Source organism: Callithrix jacchus, chromosome 13 (genome assembly GCF_049354715.1).
Source record: "Callithrix jacchus isolate 240 chromosome 13, calJac240_pri, whole genome shotgun sequence".
NCBI lineage: Eukaryota > Metazoa > Chordata > Mammalia > Primates > Cebidae > Callithrix > Callithrix jacchus.
In genome coordinates, this window is record NC_133514.1 from 75,475,151 (window position 1) to 75,496,459 (window position 21,309).

Consider the following 21,309-nt stretch of genomic DNA (forward strand, 5'->3'; position numbering starts at 1 on the left):
AACTCTCTTCTGTAATCTAATTTTCCTCAGTTTCCTTACTTGATACTGCCCTGTTGAACATCACCCATTTCCTTCATCAACACTTCAAAGACTCTTTCCTCAGGCCTCCAGCCTCTTATCTGATCACCTCCTTAGGCCTAGCAGCTGTTCCCTCTGAGGCCCAGGGGGCTCCCCTGGAAGCTTTTCCTGAAAATTTACTGCCCGATGGGAATGTTACCTGTATGCAGATGACTTGTAAATATGAAAAGGTTAAGACTTATATATCTACTTAATTTTTCCCTAGAGTCAGAATACAAGTTGGGAGCTACCATGAAAGGAAGAAAAGTGAAAGCTTTACTCAACTTATTAGCTAATTCTAACAGATCTCTCTAGGATGACTTCCAAGTAAAAGTGCCTCCTAGCACTTTCCAGGGAATAGTTGAGACAGGGGCAGGCTCTGAAGACACATAACCTTGGTTCAAATCACACTTATTAACTGTGTAATATTACAAATACTTAACATCTCTAAATGTCAGTTTTTATTTGTATGAAATATACAGAACAGCACCCATCTCATGAGTTTGTTGTGAAAGTCATATGAAGAAATAAAAGTAAAATGCTGAGTTAACAAAGGGCCTAAGAAATAATAAACAATAAATAAGTTTTAGTTATCGTTAAGTATATCCTAAAAATGCAATCATCAAAAATGTTTTTTTTTTAGATATATAATATTTCTTAATGGCAAAAATGGCTGAAATAAATGTTTCTCAGCATACTATATTAGTTCTGAGGACTTTTGAAAAGTAAGTTTGGTTATTTTCCATTTCATCACATAAGCTTTATCCCATGAAACAGGGAAAGTACACAAAGTGTGGTTCAACACTAGTAGTTACTTTTATAAATGGATGATTCATGCTAATTAAACTTGCAACCCAGGAGAATAAAATTAGCTTGTTTCAACATTTCCTTTTGTTTAGTAATTACAATTCAAGGTTATGTTAGATGCCGCATTACTATAATTTTGCCCAAGAGACAAACACTGCACATCCCACATTTTTAAAAACAGGCACTGCTGATATAAATCCAGGTGCTTGCTGAATAAGGGCCTTGAAAACCACATAAGCAATTCTTACCCATCTTGTGCTCAAGTGTCACTTACTTCTTACATATTACAACTAGGAGGGAAAGTACTGAGATCATTTTAGCTTGTTATAGATTCACCAGATTTGCAGGAGGATGAGAATTTAAAAATAGAAGCCAAATGTGGCTGGAGTTTATCTCAGATGCTTATGTTCAAGTAGCAATCTGTTCGTGCATGATGACAGTATCTGTTCATGCATGATGACAGCACTCTTGCCACGGAATAATATAAATTTTCATAAACCCACTCAGAATTCCATTACTTTGCAAATTGGCAGACAACTGATATACAGACACCTCATGGTCTGATCCATTTGGTTTCTCAAAGCTGTCTCTTGGTAGAGTTTTCTTTGTTGTTTTTCACGACAGAGGGGACTGAGAGGAGATACCATTGATTTTTGTATTACTCACGTGCCAGCGCTGAGCCACTTTAAGTTAGATCTCTGAGAATCTGCACAACATTTTTTTCTACAGTAGATCTCCATTTTATAGAGTGGAGATCTGGAGCTCAGCAGGGTAAGTAAAATTCCAGAGAGAATGGCATATCTAGGCTTTTGTGGGGCTTGGATTTATATTCTTTTTTTTTAAAGTCATATTATGCATACAAAGTTAGGTTTCAGGCCCTAGAAAGGGTCAGCATAAACCAGGGCCTCTGAGACACCAGACTGGGGATCTGCTTGACTGGCCACACCAAGCTGCAGAGACAAAAGGAATTTGATGAATAGATATATTAATTGTAGAATAAAAACCATTCATCTTTAGAAATTTTTGGCTAGAATTCAGTTGCTAGGTTAAAAAAATAGTTGTTTTTGTTTAATAAATCATGGTAAAAGAACAGGAAGAGGAGTGGGTGTGGAGGTTGAGCTACCAATGTCTAACACAGATCCAGGCAGTTCTGAGTTAGATGTTCTGAGTATACAAAATGCAAAAAAATTCTGAGTTCTGTATTGGACAATTCTTAGGAAAGGTTTGCCCCTTTGGTGGCAATGTGAAGTAGGAAAGTTTAGATTACATTAATCTGTGATGACTTTTGAATACAATCTGTATGAATGTGGCAATCTCTTTTCTAAATACTACGCCAAATTTTCTTAAGTGGGTTCTCTACTATTAGCAAAATACCTGATACTAACTGAACACATTGTCAATTATTTGGTATACCAAGAAAACATCTTTTGTCTAAAACTTCTTTTGCCAGAATAGGTAATGTCTTTATTTTCCCAAAGCACATCTAAATAATTTCAGAATTGAGAATAAGGAGATTTTTATCACCACCATTTAAGCATGAGGTTCTGATAAGTACTACAGAAGTCATATTTACCTTTTTAAGTTTTACAAAATTATTTTTCATATTAAGAATTTCATGAAAATTTCTGATGTAGAATATATCTTTAAAATGATGAGTTTTATCACTTTCCAAAATACATGTGAATGGAGCTGTGGTATATGGCTGCCCAGGCTGTACACTGCCCAACTCCAAGAGACTCTCTTAACACAGATCACAAAGTGAGGAGTGCTACTTGGAATAGGACAGTGTAGAAGACTGCCAAAAGATAATACTGATTCAAAAGAATGGTTACTACCTATGCCATAAAATAAGGACATAATTTAAAAAATAAAGGAGAAATGTCATAGAAATACAGGTGCCAGTCTATACCACCCAAATGTCACAGAAATACAGGTGCCAGCTTATACCCAAACATATGACCATTTGAAAGAAATAAGGACAGCAATTTATCATAATACACTGAATGGCATAAGAATCCACAAATCCATGCTGATAATAACAGGTAAGTAAAAAAATAAATAGAAGAGAAAGAAATGCTTTTCCTTAGAGAATGACAGCTAACAAACACAAGAAGGAATGATGGAGTTAAGTTAGAAAAACACTGTTTTGCCACCTTCATAGTAAAAATGGAATCAGACAGAAATCATTAATAGTTAACAATAGGGGAGTGATGGGGAGAGAAGATTTAGGAAAAGAGCCAGATAGTTACAGAGTCTAAAAGTATATCCTCTCAAACCTCTCAGATTTCCAAGTAGTCACAAAGTAAGTAGTAATTATACAGCAGAGGAACTGGCCAATACCTTAACCAAGTGATCAAAACTAAAATGACCAGTAAGGGGCAAAGGACATCCCTTGCCACTATCACAACACACAGCAGAGCAGCCAAGACTGCATAGCCTCATTCAATCGCGAGGACACGGGGAAACCCAAACTGAGGGTTGTTTTAGAAAATAATTTGTCTGAATTCTTTAAAAAATGTCTATATCACGAAACACAATGACGGCTGAGGAACTTGTTCCAGATTAAAGGAGACTGAAGAGATACAAGAGCAAAATACGTAAGTGGTCCTAGACTGGATGTTGTCCTGGAAGGGAAAAAATGCAGAAGACATTAATGGGACAATCAACAAAACTGGAACAAGGACGGTAGATTAAAGTATTAAATGTACTGAATTTGCTACCAGTGCTGTGGTTATATAAGAGGATATCCTTGTTCTTAGAAAATACACAGTAAAGTATTAGGGGGATGTATGCTGTCTACTCTCAAATAACTGAGAAAAAGTAAATAGCATATTTGTTTGTATTTGTATGTGAATTGGTGGAGAGGGAGGAGGGTAAGAATGATTAAAAAAACAAATGTGGCAAAATGATGCTAAAAATGGGTAAAATGGGAAATGGCATAAGGGAGTAAACTATACTACTGCAACTTCAAAATAAAATTACAAAAGCAAACCAAAAAACAGCAGCCCAAATAATGTTGAGGGATGTCAGTATTCAACTAGCTTGCATGAAGAGAAAAGTAATTCAGCTTGTAATTAGTAGTGCAGGAGAAAGTTAAATCCTTAGAAACATTTAGTTGCTAATATGATCATAATTATCACCATGAACATTTATGAAGGCTTACTAAGTAATAAACACTCTGAAAGGTGTTTCTCTTTCAATCTTCACAATTACCCTAAGACAAAGGTACTATAATTATCTTCACTTTATACACGAGGAAACAAAGATTTAAAGAGGTTTAGCAACTTGCCCAAAGTAATACAGACAGAAAATGGCAGAATGAGAAATCAAACTAGGTCCTTTGATTACAAAGCTGGTGGGCTTTACAACTCTGGTAACTATTTATTAATTGTCCTCAAAAAATGTGAGATTCATCTCAACCTAGATGAAATTCTGAAAAATTGGTAGAATAAAGGAGACATAAATGATTTTGGGTCTGCACAATTTACTATATGCTCTCTTTCTTCCAAGAGCCGAAGCTGGTAATAAATAGATTTTTAGAGACAAAATATATCTACCATAACCTTGAAATGATCAATCATATCAAGACTCATGGGTCTCCATTTTATACTGTAATCAAACATACTCCTAGGCCAGGTATGATGGCTCCTACCTGTAATCCCAACATTTTGAAAGGCCAAGGCAGGTGGATTGCTTGAGACCTGGAGTTTGAGACCAACCCAGGCAACAAAGCGAGAACCGGTCTCTACAAAAATATTTAAAAGTTGGCTGGGCATGGTGTTGCAAGCCTATAGTGCCAGCTACTCAAGAGGCCGAGGTGGGAAGATCCCTTGAGCCCAGCAGTTCAGGGCTGCAGTGAGCCATGATCACACCACTATACCACTCTGGCCTGGGTGACAGAGTGAAAACTTATTCCAAGGCCGGGTGCGGTGGCTCATGCCTATAATCCCAGTACTTTGGGAGGCTGAGGTGGGTGGATCACGAGGTCAAGAGATTGAGACCATCCTGGTCAACATGGTGAAACCCTGTCTCTACTAAAAATACAAAAAAATTAGCTGGGCATGGTGGTGTGTGCCTGTAGTCCCAGCTACTCAGGAAGCTGAAACCAGGAGGTGGAGGTTGCGGTGAGCCGAGGATCGTGCCATTGCACTCCAGCCTGGGTAACAAGAGTGAAACTCCATCTCAAAAAAAAAAAAAAAAAAAAGAAAACATATTACAAAACAAACAAATAAACAACACTTATAAAACCACACAGCCTTATTTATCTGTTTATAAGATTTTTTTTTAATCTACTAAATTGCTAAATTTGTCTTTATAAACTTTGTAAAGCAAGTTTCTTGGTGCTATCTTACGAGATAAAACCCAAAACAAAATGATCAACTAGAATATATTTGTATCTTAAAACTTCTACCTAAACTTCTTGTTGAAGAAATTCAGGAAGACAGCTTAGAACATTTAGACATTCATGACCAACCATTCATTCTATTTTGTTTAATGGCAAAAGATCTCATGAACTATTTGGTCCTATTTCAAGTTTTTCTTTCTTTAATATATGTTCTCTCCCTTCTATTGAATGACGTGGTCTTAGTGCCCATGTTTCCTCTGAGTATTGGCACCTCAATTTCATTTTTTAAAAATGTATCATTTGCAACATAATCCATCATCTTCCCTATGGATCTAAAGTAAGCTGCTAAACAAGATCATATTTTTCTTCTCAAGGGAAGCTGGATGGCTGTTTCAAAAAGAAGTTCCAAACACCAGAATATTTACAAATATTTGTGTGTATTTGGGGAAATCTTAGCATCTCACATTGTGGATACTCATTCTAAAACAATGGGTTCCCAACAATGCTATGTATTTTAACCACAAGGGAGCTTTTAAAATTCTTATATCCAGCCAACACTCCAGACCAATCAACTTCCGGAGGTAGGACCCCTGCATCAGTCTTTTTAAAGATCCCCAGGTGAATCCAGTATATAACCAAGTTCCAGATCCCTGAGTCAAACATCCAGGGCCACAAAGAATTATCTTTTGAGTACAGATCCAAAGCCCTCAGGATGTTTTTAAGAATTGATACAACTTGTTAAGGACTGTATAGTCCAACCAGTGCGTGTGTACACAGGAAAAGCTACTTGACTGAAGACTGTGTGCTAAATGAACGGGACACATCAGGAGACCACGTGGGGCTGCAGAGGATAGCTGCATCCTCCTGATGCACTGATGAGCTGCGGGAGGCAACTCCAGCCAGCCAGAGACTGTGTAAATGGAAAAGTGTCTAGTATGTTCAGGAAACAGTGAGATGACTAACGTAGCTAGTGTGGGAGGTTCACTCTTCGGAGTAGAAAAGATCAGTTTGGAGTAGACTAGAACCAGCCTCTGGAAGGCATTCAACAACAAGTCAAAGGTTCTAGAGGTAGGATGCAGTGTCTAAAGGGGTTTTAGGAGGTGATAAAATGAGGGTATTCTTTTGGGAAGACTGATTTGACAGAGCTTTTCACAATGATTTTGGGGGAAAGACTACAATGTAATTTCCTCACAGAAGAATACAGCAGATTAGGTAAAAGTATAGAGGATGAAGCAATGTAGCAATTTACCTTTCTTTTTAGTTTTCCACAAAGAAACCAGAATTTGGACTTGCTAAAAATAGCACAGATGTCACCAGTAGTAGGAACCACTCTGATGAGAGAATGGGTGGAGTAGGGGGTTTGTTTCATTCTCTGCCCCTATGAAAATTGCTTTATTTGCCTGAGTTACAATCTAAAAGATGTAATGCTTTCTACAGCTATACATTTCTCTCTTTTGCCATGAAAGCTACTCTTAGGGTTAGGAAATGCAATTCTAGAGGACAAAGTTTTAGGCCAGAGAAATTCTTTTTTTCTTATAATTTTTTTGAGTAAGGATTTCTGAGAAGCTAAGTAATCCCTGGGTCACATCGGCAATTGAAGACTCCCAGGAATAAAAAACGAAACCAAACGATTCATTCATTCATTAAATATTCATCAAACAGATACTGTTTGCTATGTCTAGACAGTGGGAATACAGCAAGGTCCCTTTTCCAAATAAGAACTCTCTGGTCATTATAAAGGAGTTACAGAACACAATGGCAGTCTAGGGCTACAAAATTTAAGGTTAGGTGTTTAAGGCATCCTGTACAAACTTGGAAAATATTGAACAATAATAGAGAAAAGGCTAAGATCTTTTATATAATGTACTATAAGCACCAGAAAAAGCATATGGTAACATAAGTTTTCTTTTAATTACATTTATAAGCTATCACTATTTAAAGTTTCTTTAAGACAATGGATGTATCCCAAGCTCCTAAAACAGTACTGGCACACAGAATATACTCAATAAAAATCAGTTAAACAGCCTGCTGCACTGAGTTGAGTTCAAAGTGTGGTGAGAAGGCAGGTATTACCCTCATTTAACTAAATTAGTGAGGTCATCTCAGTTGCCTGTAATCTAAATGCCTACTTGAAAAGAGGGACAGTCCAGCCCCAGGTATATGAACTTCCAATCTAATACTTTTAAATCTGACCACAATCTAATTTGTGACAAGGCATCTTATGAAATCTTCACAAAGTCATTCATAAAAGCAATATTCAAGTTGTATACAGGGTTATTCAGAGACATGGCCCCCTGAAGCTCTGAGATTGGCTACAGTATTAATTTTAATTCCAAGACAATAGAGGTGCTTTATTTGTAAAATTTCTATCTTATAAATACCTAATAAGAATCCCCACTTAACTACATATATTAATTAGAAATACTTGTGACAAAATGAACCTGAGCTTTCACTGATTGATAACCACACACAAATGTTGAATTCTCGAAATCATTCTACTTTCTAGTTTACAGACAATTCTTAGAGAAAAAATTCAGCTATTCACATCCCCTTTCTCTCTCTGCCTTGTCCTGGCCCTTCAAGGAGTCTTACCTGCATAATGTACTGGAATCTCTATCTTTGGCCCAATGACATAGTGACCCTCCTCCAAGCTGTGGGCAGTGATGGTGGTCCACTGGCGGCAGGAATGAATCAGCAGGTAGTCATTTTCCCGCAGCCCTTCTATGCACTCTCCTAGGAAATACAATTTTATATGAGAAACTTAGAATTCATAATCTGCTTACTCCATACTTGGTAATAAAGTTTCATTAGTTAAAAGCTAACTAATGCAGAAGTTGATAGTTTATCCCAAGATGAGATAAAGTTTACTTCTGAATTGTTTTTTTTTAATAAAGGGGATTCCATACCAAGTTGACAACTGTACACAGAAGTCCATAAAATGTCTCCCACTCATTTGCAAATAGATATTCAAATATCACATTATGCCTAAAGGATTATATTTTAATGATAATAAAACAGTTATTAAGTGCCTAGGATATGTTTAGCACTGTTTAGATGTTTTGCATATACTATTTCACGTAATAAGATAACTTTAGGAGGTAGATAAAAGGTAATGGTCCTTCTTTACAGGTGAGAAAAATCAAAGTTTGAAATATGAAATAACATGTCTAAGCTCACAGATTTAATAAACTGAAAAGCGAGGATTCAAAGCTAGGTAGATGGATTGCAAAACTTATGCTTTAATCACTACAATAAAGCTACAAAAATAAATAATAAACATCTCTGTTGAAAGAGTACTTGGAATTAAATGCTCACACTTCCTCTTAAATTTTATGTTTGCCAATTTTCTCTGGCCTCCTACCAAACTTCCCAATCAATTAAAAATAATGATTTATAGCATATGAATGAAATATCTTTTCATTTTAATATTTTCTGAAGTACCTTTTTAGCATTAGAACTGATGACAAACTATTTCAAAAGAGAAATCCATTCCCTGTAAGTTAAAAGATGTTTTCCTAGATGTGAAATAATCCATCCCATTAATCCTAGTTTAGCAATTTTAAGTGCTCAATGAAAATACCTGAAAAGGCTAATTGTTTATACAGAAAACAGCCTTCCTTATTTTGACACTTACTATATTACAATAATTAAGTTATTAGTGATTTAACTGTGTGTTTTGAAAAGGCATTTGTAGATCTCTCGAAAATTTTTAAAAGTTTCAGTACTTTTTCAATAAACAGAGGAGACTATAATGATCAACTTGGCTATCCCAACCTAAACTAACTAATTTGTTTCCAAAACAACACAATCTTTAAAACAGTGTTGGCCTAGCATGGTAGCTCATGCCTGTAATCCCAACACTTTGGGAGGCCCAGGTAGGAGGACTGCTTGAGCCCAGGAGTTTGAGATATGCCTGGACAACATGGCCAAATCCCATCTCTTAAAAAAAAAAGAAAAATTAGCCAGGTGTGGTGGCACATAATCTGTAGTCCCAGCTACTCAGGAAGCTAAGGTAGGAGGATTGCTTGAGCCTAGGAGGTGGAGGCTACAGTGAGCTGAGATTGTGACACTGCACCCCAGCCTGGGTAATAAAGTGACACCCTGTCTCAAAAAATAATAAAACAAAAAGATTAAAACAGTCTTAATGCATGAATAGTACAAAATACCTGCTACACCTGCTAGACATGGTGCTATACACTTCGCATAGCACAATATACAAAGAGTTAAAAACTTTATAAACGGACATGGAGAGAAAAGAAACAGATCTGGAAGTGGTGGTACATTAGCAGGAGGAGATAATCCAATTCATCGGGGGTATTTTTCAAACCAGACTCTGCTGCCCATCACTTCTTGAGAGGATATGGCCTGGCTTTTTCAGAAAGACACTGCCTGGAAGCCAGTGGTATTCATGAGCCCTTTGTATCCCTCAACCACTTTAGGGCAGGAAGGAAAAATCTAGAACTACTGCTCCAAAGGAGAAATCATGTAGCCCCCTGATGAGCAAATGCACAGTAGGCAGGAGTTCCAAGCACCAAGTTTAGGGTCCCACAGACCTGGTCTCAGGCGATGTTCACTACCCACCACTGTGTGTGTGATCTTGGGCAGGAACCTCCTCTTCACCTGTGAGACAGTTATTAATATAACAGGCCCTGCTGCACAGAGTGGATGTGGAGATGCACAGAGACAGGGAATGGAAAGTGTGTAGCACCAGGTCTAGCACATAAGAGCAGTGATCAGGACACATAAGCTACTGATTACATGGTTACATGGTATGCTTTTTCCCCCCTAAAATGTAATCCTTACATAAATATTGTAATTTGTTATATTAACCTTCAACAAATTAGAAAATGACCTTCAGAAGAGTCGAGAAACTTGCCCAAAGCTGCACAGCTTACTTAGTAAGTGGCAGGAGCTTGCTTTGGGGTCTCTCTCCATCTCTCTCCTGCTCTTCCAATGCCACAACGTCCTTTACCTTGAAAACCACTGACATAATCCAAAGAACAGGGAGAAACTGACCTTTAGCTTCAAGTTTCATTCATTCACTCAACCAATATAACAAGCACTGTTCTGAGCACTAGGCACACACTACTGAACAAACCCAAGATCGCTGCCCTAGGGCATTTACTATTCAACAGGGAGAAGACAGCCAATGCCAACAACAAAAATAAGTAATTAAATTACAAGTGAATTCGAAGGTGAGAGATGCTGTGGGAGGGGGGAAGTAATGGGTCAGAGGATCAGGATTATACAGAACAGGGGACATTTCACATATTTAACTATTCCAACAAACATTCATTATGAAACTTTTTTTTTTTTTGAGACAGTCTCACTCTGTCACCCAGGCTGGAGTGCAATGGCGAGATCTCAGCTCACTGCAACCTCCGACTCCCAGATTCAAGTGATTCTCCTGCCTCAGCCTCCCGAGTAGCTGGGATTACAGGCATGTGCTCCCACTTTCAGCTAATTTTCTGTATTTTTAGTAGAGACAGGGTTTCAGGATGGTCTCTATCTCCTGACCTTGTGATCTGTCTGCCCTGGCCTCCCAAAGTGCTGGGATTACAGGCATGAGCCATTGCGCCTGGCTTAAACAAATATGTTTTATCTTTTATGCATAAGGCAACGAGGGAGTGGGCAAAAATACAAGGAAGACTTGGTTTCTACATTCAAGAAGTCATTCTTGAGGGTGGGATGGGTTCATATGTAATTTCACGTAAGACAGGCCATGATGAGTGCTATGCAAGAGGAATAAGAAATCTAAAGCAGAGATTGGGATTTCAGCAGAGGAGATCAAGAAAAACATGGAAGGGCAAATACCAAATGTGGGTTGCTCTTTCTTTGAAGAATGAGTTGGGCTTAGATAAGAGAGAGGCTATGGGGAATCACTGAAGGGTTTTGGATGAGAAGACCGACAAAGCTCTGCTTTGGAGGGAGAGCGGGGGCGGGGGGAGTTGGGGGAGAAATGCCAGATATGGGTGAAGGGGAGGAAGGCAGCAAATCACACTGCCACGTGTGTACCTATGCAACATCTTGCATGTTCTTCACATGTACCCCCAAACCTAAAATGCAATGAAAAAAAAGTAAAAAAATAAAATAAAAAATTAAAAAAAAAGAAAAATCAATCTGGCAGTACTCTAAAAGATGGATAGGAGAAGAAAGAAACCAGAGCCATGGGGCATATGCAGAAAATCCAGAGGTAGAACACACTGCCACTCAGGAAAAAAGAAAAATGTCATTTTCTGCAACTAAATTGTTGTATCATAAAAACTGTTTTAATTTTATTCCACAGTGGGCTCTAAAGAGGTAGCCAAGAAACAACTGCAGTCAAGTTAATCAAAATGAAAATTTAACGTTAAGTCCTACTGCTAGCTGGTGTAGTAAACACTCCAGCAAGATGATTCAGAATGATTTTTAAAGCCATAAAGTAGTAAGAAACCAATGCCCATTTTGGAGCTTATGTCTTTTTTTATTTTAACTGAACTGTGTGCCTGCCTTAGGCAAAATAAGTTTCACAAAAATTGTCTAGAAATAAAACAATATAATTACTTAAAATATCCTAGGGTAGGCCACTAATAGAGACATTACACTAAATGAATTCATAAAGTAAACAACTTTTATGACATAATTATTCTGTTGCTTAACTACTACATATAACGTCCTAAAATTTATATATTTAACTCCATGATGTAGCAAGGAGAAGTCTAAAGGAATTACATGTTAAATTCCAAAATATGTGAATGCTATCTTGAAATTTCCCCACATTTAACATGCTTCTGGGATATGCTTGGATTTTACCTGCCCCATTCAACCCTGATCCTTTCAACATGAAGTCTTACCTACCTGTTAAAATCATTTTTACCCCTAGGATAACTAGAATCCATGAAACCTTCAAAGTTAGTCTGCTTAAAAAAAAGATTCAATTTCAAAATACAAAATCAATACTTATAAGCTGGACATGCACAAATGGGTAATTCTCCTTTCTGCTCCTTTGGCTTCTGGGCCAACAGATCTCCTGAGCCACCTTTCTGATCTCTCCTTGCTATGTTCTCTCAGTGCTTTCTCCTTGACATTTGCCATAACCATAGGAGTTATGGAGATTCTACCCTTAGCCTGTTTACCCTGTTGCCTCTATAGTCTTACATATTTCTCAAGGACTCAATTAGTTGTCAACAACTCCCAAATCCTTGTTAATACCAATTGCTAACTTTTACTCTGAGTCCTATTCTGGACTTTATTTCCTACACATTTCTAACTAGATGTCCCCCTGCCCTTAATTAGGCATCATATATTTAATCAACACACACTTATTGATAGCCAACTATGTTCTAGAACCTGGAAGCTTGGTAATAAACCAAGCACCTGTGCTCGTGGAGCAGAATTTTTGGCTGGATTTTTAATCTTTTCTTTTTTTTTTTCTTTTCTTGAGACAGTCTTGCTCTGTTGCCCAGGGTGAAGTGCAGTGGTGTGATCTTGGATCACTGCAACCTCCACCTCCCAAGTTCAAGTGATTCTCAGTCTCCCAAGTAGCTGGGATTACAGGCGTGCACCACCACACCCAGCTAATTTTTGTATTTTTAGGTTTTGCCATGTTGGCCAGACTGGTCTTGAACTTGTGGCCTCAAGTGATCTGGCTGCCTTGGCCTCCCAAAGTGCTGAGATTCCAGGAGTAAGCCACTGTGCCTGGCCTCAATCTTTTCATTCTCCTAATTTATTTAAATATTGCTGCAGATGACATTTAAAAAAATAAAAATGTAGTAGCACTCACATGCCTTCAATGGTTCCATTCATACAGAATGAGGCCCTGAGTCCAATACTCAAGGTCCCCATGATTTATTTCTAATAGTTTACCACCTTAGGTTGCCCATTCCAACCTACAGAAAACCCAAGGGACTGTTCTCTGTTTACATATATGCTATACCCTCAGGAGCCCTCTGCTCAATTCAATTTCCTAGCCTAGACTTTTATCTCTTAACCCCTATTTACCCAGTTCCTTACCCTAACTCAAGTGCCACCTTTGTGAATGTCTTCCTGATCCTAATCTTTTGTTTTTGTTTTTGTTTTGAGATAGGTTCAGGTTCTCGCTCTGTCACCCAGTCTGGAGTACAGTGGCCCAATCACAGCTCACTGTAGGATCAATCTCCCAGGCTCAAGTGATCCTCCCGCCACAGCTTCCCAAAGTGCTAGGATTACAGGTGTGAACCACCGAGGCCAGCTCTGGTCCTAATCCTACTCATTTAAACTGCACTGATTTTACAGTTTTGCTTATAGTGTACACTGAATTTATAAGTTTGAGTTGGAGCTATGAGTACATGGATCTTAGATCAACTTTTTAATATTTATGCATTAATATTTAAATGACAACACAGCAAAAATAATTTAAACTGTAGAAATTACAAACTTTTTTTTTTCCTTTTAAAACTGGTCTATACATTCATCAAATTTGAGAAACATGGTTGTAGGGGATAAGGAACTAAGATATGCAGGCCCATAACATGCTGTTAATCTTTATTTAGAATATTTCTCCCTGGACATTCAATCTTATTTTTTTTAATGCTAATTGTAAGTATTTTAGCTTTGTCCAAATTGTCATTACATTCATTACAGCTGAATATATCTGAATTATTGCATAACTATAGTGCATTTATGAATTAAAGCGCCTTTGTGAATTACTTAGGATGGTTGTGAATCAATGTAAGTAGTTATGTAACATCTGTCACAGCTGAACCCAAATCTCTATTAAATGCTTTTTTGTTTTTAAACATGAAGATGAAATATATTCGAATGACTAAATATAATGTGTTGATAATAAACTTGTTAGCTTAACTGCTGATGAGTTTTCTCCTAAGGTTGAGATGAATCTAGAGAACAAAACAAACACATGCTCGTGTTGGGTTTTTGGATTTGTTTCTTGCCATTCTTAACGTTGTACAAAACCAACCCTGGTTGACAGAATAAAGAAAAGGCAAGTATACGTGATTTTAGTTAATTTTATAAGTTGTCTCATAATTTTGGTGCTAGTATATTAAAGTGTTTTTTATTTTTCACATTTGTGTTTCTTTGTACTTAGTACTATATTTCACATCAGAGTAACTGCCTCGGTCAACCATCTGAACCTGTATCCCTGCAGAAGCATGCATGTTTAATACTTTCAACTCCAAAATACCTAACTTTGCAAATATATAATCTTGTGTGACAGATTTTTCTTTTACTGTATGTTTTTATTCCTCATTAGCCTGGTTTTTTCTCTGCACTGTGGTAGGAGTGAGTATTTAAATAATTGTTGATGAACTAATATGGTCCCACTGAAATAATTTGATTTATTAGTACATATGTAGTAAGAATCAGATTGGCTGAACTTGATACTGTTTTTATCTGTCATGGATATAAACTGTTCCTTATGTCATAGCTAAATCTATTAAACAATGAATAATTTAATAAGTTCTCTGATTTCTGTGTTGGCATTTATAAATCTAACATTTGCGCATTATTTTACCAATATCAAAAAGAAAGCTGTTCAAGTGGTAATATTGTATTTATTCTTCCTCTTTTAATAAATAGTGTGGGGCATCATTTTAATTATGTGTTTACTTGTCCTTTTCATGGAGAAAGGAAACTTACTGAGTCAGTTAAATACCCAAATCACTGTACTTCTCTTACAATTTTTTTTTTTTTTGAGACAGTGCAGTGGTGCAATCTCAGCTCATTACAACCTCTGCCTCTTAGGGTTCAAGTGATTCTCCTGCCTCAGCCTCCTGAGTAGCTTGGATTACAGGCAGGCACCACCATGCCTGGCCAATTTTTTTATTTTTAGTAGAGATGGGGTTTTGTAATGTTGGCCAGGCTGGTCTCGAACTCCTGACGTCACATGATCCACACCCTCAGCCTCTCAAAATGCTGGGATTACAGGTGTGAACCACCACACCCGGCCTTCTCTTACAATTTAAACCTTTTTTGAAACACCTTCAATGCAAGGGGCTGACTACCAAGTACATGTCCTCTTACTTCGAGGTGCACAGTAGACCACAATATGTAACTGTCCTTGCAGTTAGGCATGTCATATCACTGAGTTCTAGCCAATGATGTATAAATAGAAATGACATTTCCTACTTCCTGTTCTGGCCTTACCCATGAAAGCTGCTCACAAGCTGTTCTCGGCCAATGGCTTGATATTGATTCTTGGAACAAAGTGAAGATAGCACAGCTGCCAGCAGTCTGGGTTCCTCAATTCATACATATTTGAACAAACCACCTAACTATTCCCTGACCCCACACTGAGTTGTTATGTGAGAAATATAATCCTACTATATTATTATGCCTGTGATGGGTTGTAGTTTTCCTTTTTTGTTACAGTAGTTAGCCTACCCAAACTAAAACATTTATATACATAACCCTCAACACCAGCAGTCTTCAGATTCTAATAATCACAAAAGTTTTATTACACAGGCCATTCTAACCATTCTCCACACATGTAAACTTACCTTCACCTTGCAAAGATAGCTTAAAACTAAAAAACTCCATCCTCATTCTTTTAGTTACATTTGATTCTGTACACTGAGGGATATAATTAAATGCTATTTAATTAGCATCTTCAAACATTTATTTATTTCTTATTTTTACTTTTTGTAGAGACGGGGTTTCACCATGTTGCCCAGGCTGGTCTCAAACTCCTGGACTCAAACAATCTGCCTGCCTTGACCTCCCAAAGTGCTAGGATTACAAGAGTGAGCCACTGCGCCCAGCCTAGCATCCTCAAACATTTAAAACAAATGAGGTTCTAGTTATTTCACTGTCTTGTAAATAAAAAAGAACTGTTTACTGTGAGAATACAACATGACATTCTGGTAGTATTTCTCTGTTCCTAAGTACTATAATCAATTTACATGATGAGTAAAGAAAGGGTGTGTGGTGGGGGAAAGAGGTGAAATCACAGCAAACTGCTATAAAACAATGAAAGAACAATCATGAAATCAAAACATGAAAACGTCTGCGAAAAAGCAGCAAGGTGTTCCAAACAGAAGGTCAAAAAAGAGGAGAAAAATCCGAAAAGAAAGAACTGATTGGTAACTAACTTTTAAGAGGGAAAAAATTATAAAGTGATCAGGAAGGATGTGGATACAGGAAACCATTGAAGTATATAGGTAATAACTGAAATCAACAGAAACAGAAGAACCCAAAATTTCCTCAGTGGGAAAAGAAAGCTCTAGAAGCAAGAGAAAAAACTGCTTGTAGCGCAATGGTTGAGGTATTATAAGAAAGTGTAGGACTGAAGAGGAAGGAACAGACACTAGTATCAATCAAATAAAATTATCTGAAGCCCCCTTTTGATAAAAGCTACCTGTAAAGCATAGCACGAATTTGAAAAAGACAAAGTTTCTGGTGGAGATACCAGGAATGTAAAAGAAAGTCAGTGTCCTAAATCTGAGCAGACACAATGAATAATTTTATTACTATGCTAAAAGTCACCTCTAATATTCAGCTACTACAAATGATCCTCCAACACTATGCACTCGCCTACATTTCTACTCTCATTCACTTCAACAATACAGCCCATTCCTGGGTGCTGTCATTTTGTGGTTACTAAGACACATGTGGTACACAGAAAGGGCTCTGGGAAAACAGCCACCATAGACAGTAACAGTGCCACTTGAGCTGAGTTGCTGTCCTGTTCTAATCATGTGTAAAATGGGAACACAGCTGCCTGTCTCTGGGCCAGTGGTCCCTGTGAGTGAGGGGAGTAATCTGCAGCCTTAAGGAAGATGGTGATAGTGGTTCTGAGCCCATGCTGCACATTCATTGTAACCATCTGGAGACTTGTAAAAATGCCACTGGAGGTGTGGGAAGGGTAAGGTCCAGCACCGGCCCAATGAAATCAAGAATCTTTGGGCATAGGGTCTGGGGCTCTGCATGTTCTGAACTCTCTCAGGTGTCCTGATTGTGCAAGAAGGGTTCAAGAGCAAGGGCCCTGGAAAGACGACTTCAACCTCCACTCCCCAGCCAGTCAGTGATTGGGTTCTTGCATCAGTTGTGAGAAGGTAGTGAGAGAATACCTCTCAGGTGCTGAGAAAGTACTAGCCACACATTAAGCTCTCCAAAGGTGTTAATACTATAATTATCCCCAAATAATGCAAATTACAGGATTCCCTCTGGCAAATAAATTTGTATAGCATTTATTGTCTGGTTTTTCCCCCATTTTGCGGTAATTATAAATTATCTTGTGTTATTTAACACTTTATGCATGTACATATTTCTCAAATTAGAGTGTATATTCTAGAGAGTCAAGGACTTTTCCTATCCTCTTTCTAGACTAGGGTCAATCACCCAGCTGATATCAACAAACCAGCTGATGATGCCAATTCGACATGGTCATTTTTCACTATTTAGCTCCCACAAATTGATACATTTAAATTATCAGATCAAATTAGAGGTAATAAGAAATAAGAGCAATTCTATTTTCTCAGACCTCTGTACTTAAACCTTTTTTTCTAATGGATTGTTATTTCAGACTAATAGGAAGATTTTACCAAGAATGATTGTTATGTTAACCACAATATAGGTTGAGTATCCCTTATCCAAAATGCTTGGGACCAGAAGTATTTCAGATTTTTTTTTTTTGGATTGGGGAATACTGGCATTATAAACTTACTCGTTCAGCATTCCTAATCTGAGAATCTAAAATGTTCCAATGAGCATTTCCTTTAAGTTTAATGTCGGTTCCAAAAATATTCCAAAATTGGACCATTTTGGATTTTTGGATTAGGGATACCCAACCTGAAACTTCTAGCAATTTTTTTTTTTTTGTTGTTGTTGTTATGATTCACTTTTAACTGGAACGTAGCAGAGATCCATCAAGAACTAGACATCTGCCAAAATGCTATTTACACTTGATCTTGAGTAATCCTCCCCTTACAGTAACTGGGCCCATGGCTGTCCAGAATATGGAATACTTTTCCCAGCATCTATAGCAATTAGGTGCAACAACATAACTAACTTTTAGCCAATGGACGCGGTGGAAGTGGTGCATGCAACTTCCAAGATTATCTTTAAAAAAAAAATCTTTAGCATACTAGAAAACTCATTGATTGAGGTTTACAATTCAGTCAATAGTTTTAGTATACTCAAAGAGTTGTGTAATTATCACTACAATCTAATTTTATAACATTTCTAGCACCCCAAAAAGGAAGTTCATAGCTATTAACAGTCATTCCCTATTCCCAACCCCAGCCTTGGGCAACCATGACTTCTGCTTGCTATAACTTTCCCTATTCTGGACATTTTATAAATGGAATTGTAAAATATATGGCCTTTTGCATATGGCTTCTTTCACCTGGCATAATGTTTTCCAGTTTCATCTATGTTACAGCATGCATCAGTACTTCATTCCTTTTAATGGCTGAATAATATTTGGTTATACAAATATACCACATTTTTATGTATTCATCAGATGAAGACAATTGGATTGTTCAGTTTGGTGGTTACTGAATATTACTGCTATAAACAGTTGTATACAAGTTTTTGCATGTATATATATATATGTTTTCATACTGCTTAGATGTATATATATATATATATGTTTTCATACTGCTTGGATATACACCTAGAGGTAGAATTGCTGGCTCATTTGATAACTCTGAATTTAACTTTTTAAGGAATTGTCAGAGCACTTTCCAAAGTGGCTGCACCATTTTACATTCTCTACCAACAATGAATAAGGTTCAGTTTTTTCTCATACTTGCCAACATTGGTTATTGTCCACCTTTTAAATTATAGCCATCATAGTGGATGCGAAGTAGCATCCCACTGTGGTTTTGATTTGCTTATCCCTAATAAGTGATGTGGAGCATTTTTTCATGTGCTGATTGGCCATTTCTATATATATGTATTTCTTTTTTAATCTTTTCTTCACCCACAGCATAAAATATTTCTATATATTTTTAAAATTATATTTTATTTATGAATATAAATATGTGTTTTATTTATTTATTTAGTTTTCAAAGACAGGATCTCACTTTGTTGCCCAGGCCAGAGTGCAGTGGTGCAAACATGGCTCACTGCAGCCTTCACCTCCTGGGCTCAAGTTAATCCTCCTGCCTCAGCATCCCAGGTAGCTGGGATTACAGGTGCACACCACCATGCCTGACTAATTTTTGTATTTTTTTGTACTCCTGGACTCAAGCAATTCTCCCATGTCAGCCTCCCACAGTGCTGGGATTACAGGCTTGAGCCACCATGCCCAGCCTGGCCATTTCTATATCAACTTTATATAAATGTTTATTCAGATCTTTTGCCCATTATGAAATTTACTCTCTTTATTGTTGAGTTGTAAGAATTTTTTATATATCCTGGATACAAGTTTTTTATCAGCTATATGATTTACAAATATTTTCTCTTATTACATGAATTGTCTTTTTCTTGAAAGTGTCCTTTGAGGCACAAAATTTTAAAATTTTGATAAAGTCAAATTTATTTTTTGTTTTGTCATTTGCGCTTTTGGTGTTATGTATGAAAAACCATTGCCTAACCCAAGAAGATTTATCCCTATGTTTTATAATTTTGAGCTTTCATTTAGTTTTGTAATGCATTGTGAGTGAATTTTTCTGTATGTTGTCAGTAGGGGACCAAATTCACTCTTCTGTATGTGAATATCCAAAAGTCTAAGCACAAATTGTTGAAAAGACTAACCTTTTTTCATTGAATTGTCTTGATCCCTGTCGAAATCAATTGTCCATAAATGTAAGAATTAATTTCTGGTCTCTTAATATTATGCTCTTGCTTTACAGATCTATCCTTACGCCAGTATTGCACTGTAGCTTTGTAGTTAGTTTTGAAATTGGGAAATATGAGTCCTCCAACTTTCTTCTTCTATTTCAAAACTGTTGTGGCTATTCTGGATCTCTTGAATTTCCAGATGTCAATTTCTGAAAAAATTAACCTGATATTTTGATAGTGACTGTGTTTAATCTATAGATAAATTTGGAGAGAACTGTCATCTTAACAATATTGATTCTTTCCATTCATGAACAAGAAACTTTTTCCATTTATTTGGATCTTCTTTAATTTATTTAACAATGTTTTGTAGTTTTCAGTATATACAAGTGTTGCATTTCTTTTCTTTTTTTTTTTTTTTGTGAGACGGAGTTTCGCTCTTGTTACTCAGGCTGGAGTGCAATGATGTGATCTCGGCTCACCGCAACCTCCGCCTCCTGGGTTCAGGCAATTCTCCTGAGTAGCTGGGATTACAGGCACGTGCCACCATGCCCAGCTAATTTTTTGTGTTTTTAGTAGAGACAGGGTTTCACCATGTTGACCAGGATGGTCTCGATCTCTTGACCTCGTGATCCACCCGCCTCAGCCTCCCAAAGTGCTGGGATTACAGGTATGAGCCACTGCACCCAGCCTGACCAGTGTTGCATTTCTTTTGTTAAATTTATTCCTATATTATTTTGATGGTCTTGTAAATAGAATTGTTTAATTTCATTTTTAAAGCATTTGATGCTAATGTATATTCACTGCTAATGTGCAGAACTACAATTGGTCATTGTATATTGATCTTATATCCTACAATCTTACTGAACTTGTTTCTTCTAATAGCTTTTTTTTAAAAAAAATAGATTCCTGGCTGGGCATGGTGGCTCATGCCTGTAATCTCAGCACGCTGGGAGGCCAAGGTGGGTAGATCACCTGAGGTCAGGAGTTCTAGACTAGTCTGGCCAACATGGTAAAACCCTGTCTCTACTAAAAAATACAAAAATTAGCTGGGCATGGTGGTGAGCATGTGTAGTCCCAGCTACTCAGGAGGCTGAGGCAGGAGAATGGCTTGAACCCGGGAGGCGAAGGTTGCAGTAAGCCAAGATTGCGCCATTGTACTCCAGCCTGGGCAACAAGAGTAAAACTCTGTCTCAAAAAAAAAAAAAAAAAAAAAAAAAAATAGCTTCCTTAGGTTTTTCTATATACAAATTCATGTCATCTCTGAAAAGACATAGTCTACTTTTCCTCTTCCAAACTGGATGCCATGTTTTTTCTTCTACTTGCCTAATAGCCCTAGCTACTTCAGTACAATGCTGAACGTAAGTGGCAACTAAGATCTATCTTTCAAGAGAACGTAC

At 37.3% G+C, this 21,309-nt stretch overlaps 1 protein-coding gene across 2 annotated transcripts in view; it reads right to left on the reverse strand.

Moving 5' to 3' along the window:
- Nucleotides 1–21,309, reverse strand: part of GAREM1 (GRB2 associated regulator of MAPK1 subtype 1) — a 201,176-nt gene that overhangs the window by 125,135 nt on the left and 54,732 nt on the right. For both annotated transcript variants that reach the window (XM_008979663.5, XM_002757156.6), the window contains exon 2: nucleotides 7,802–7,942. In XM_008979663.5, coding sequence (XP_008977911.1) covers nucleotides 7,802–7,942 — 141 coding nt within the window. The remainder of the gene's footprint in view (nucleotides 1–7,801; nucleotides 7,943–21,309) is intronic.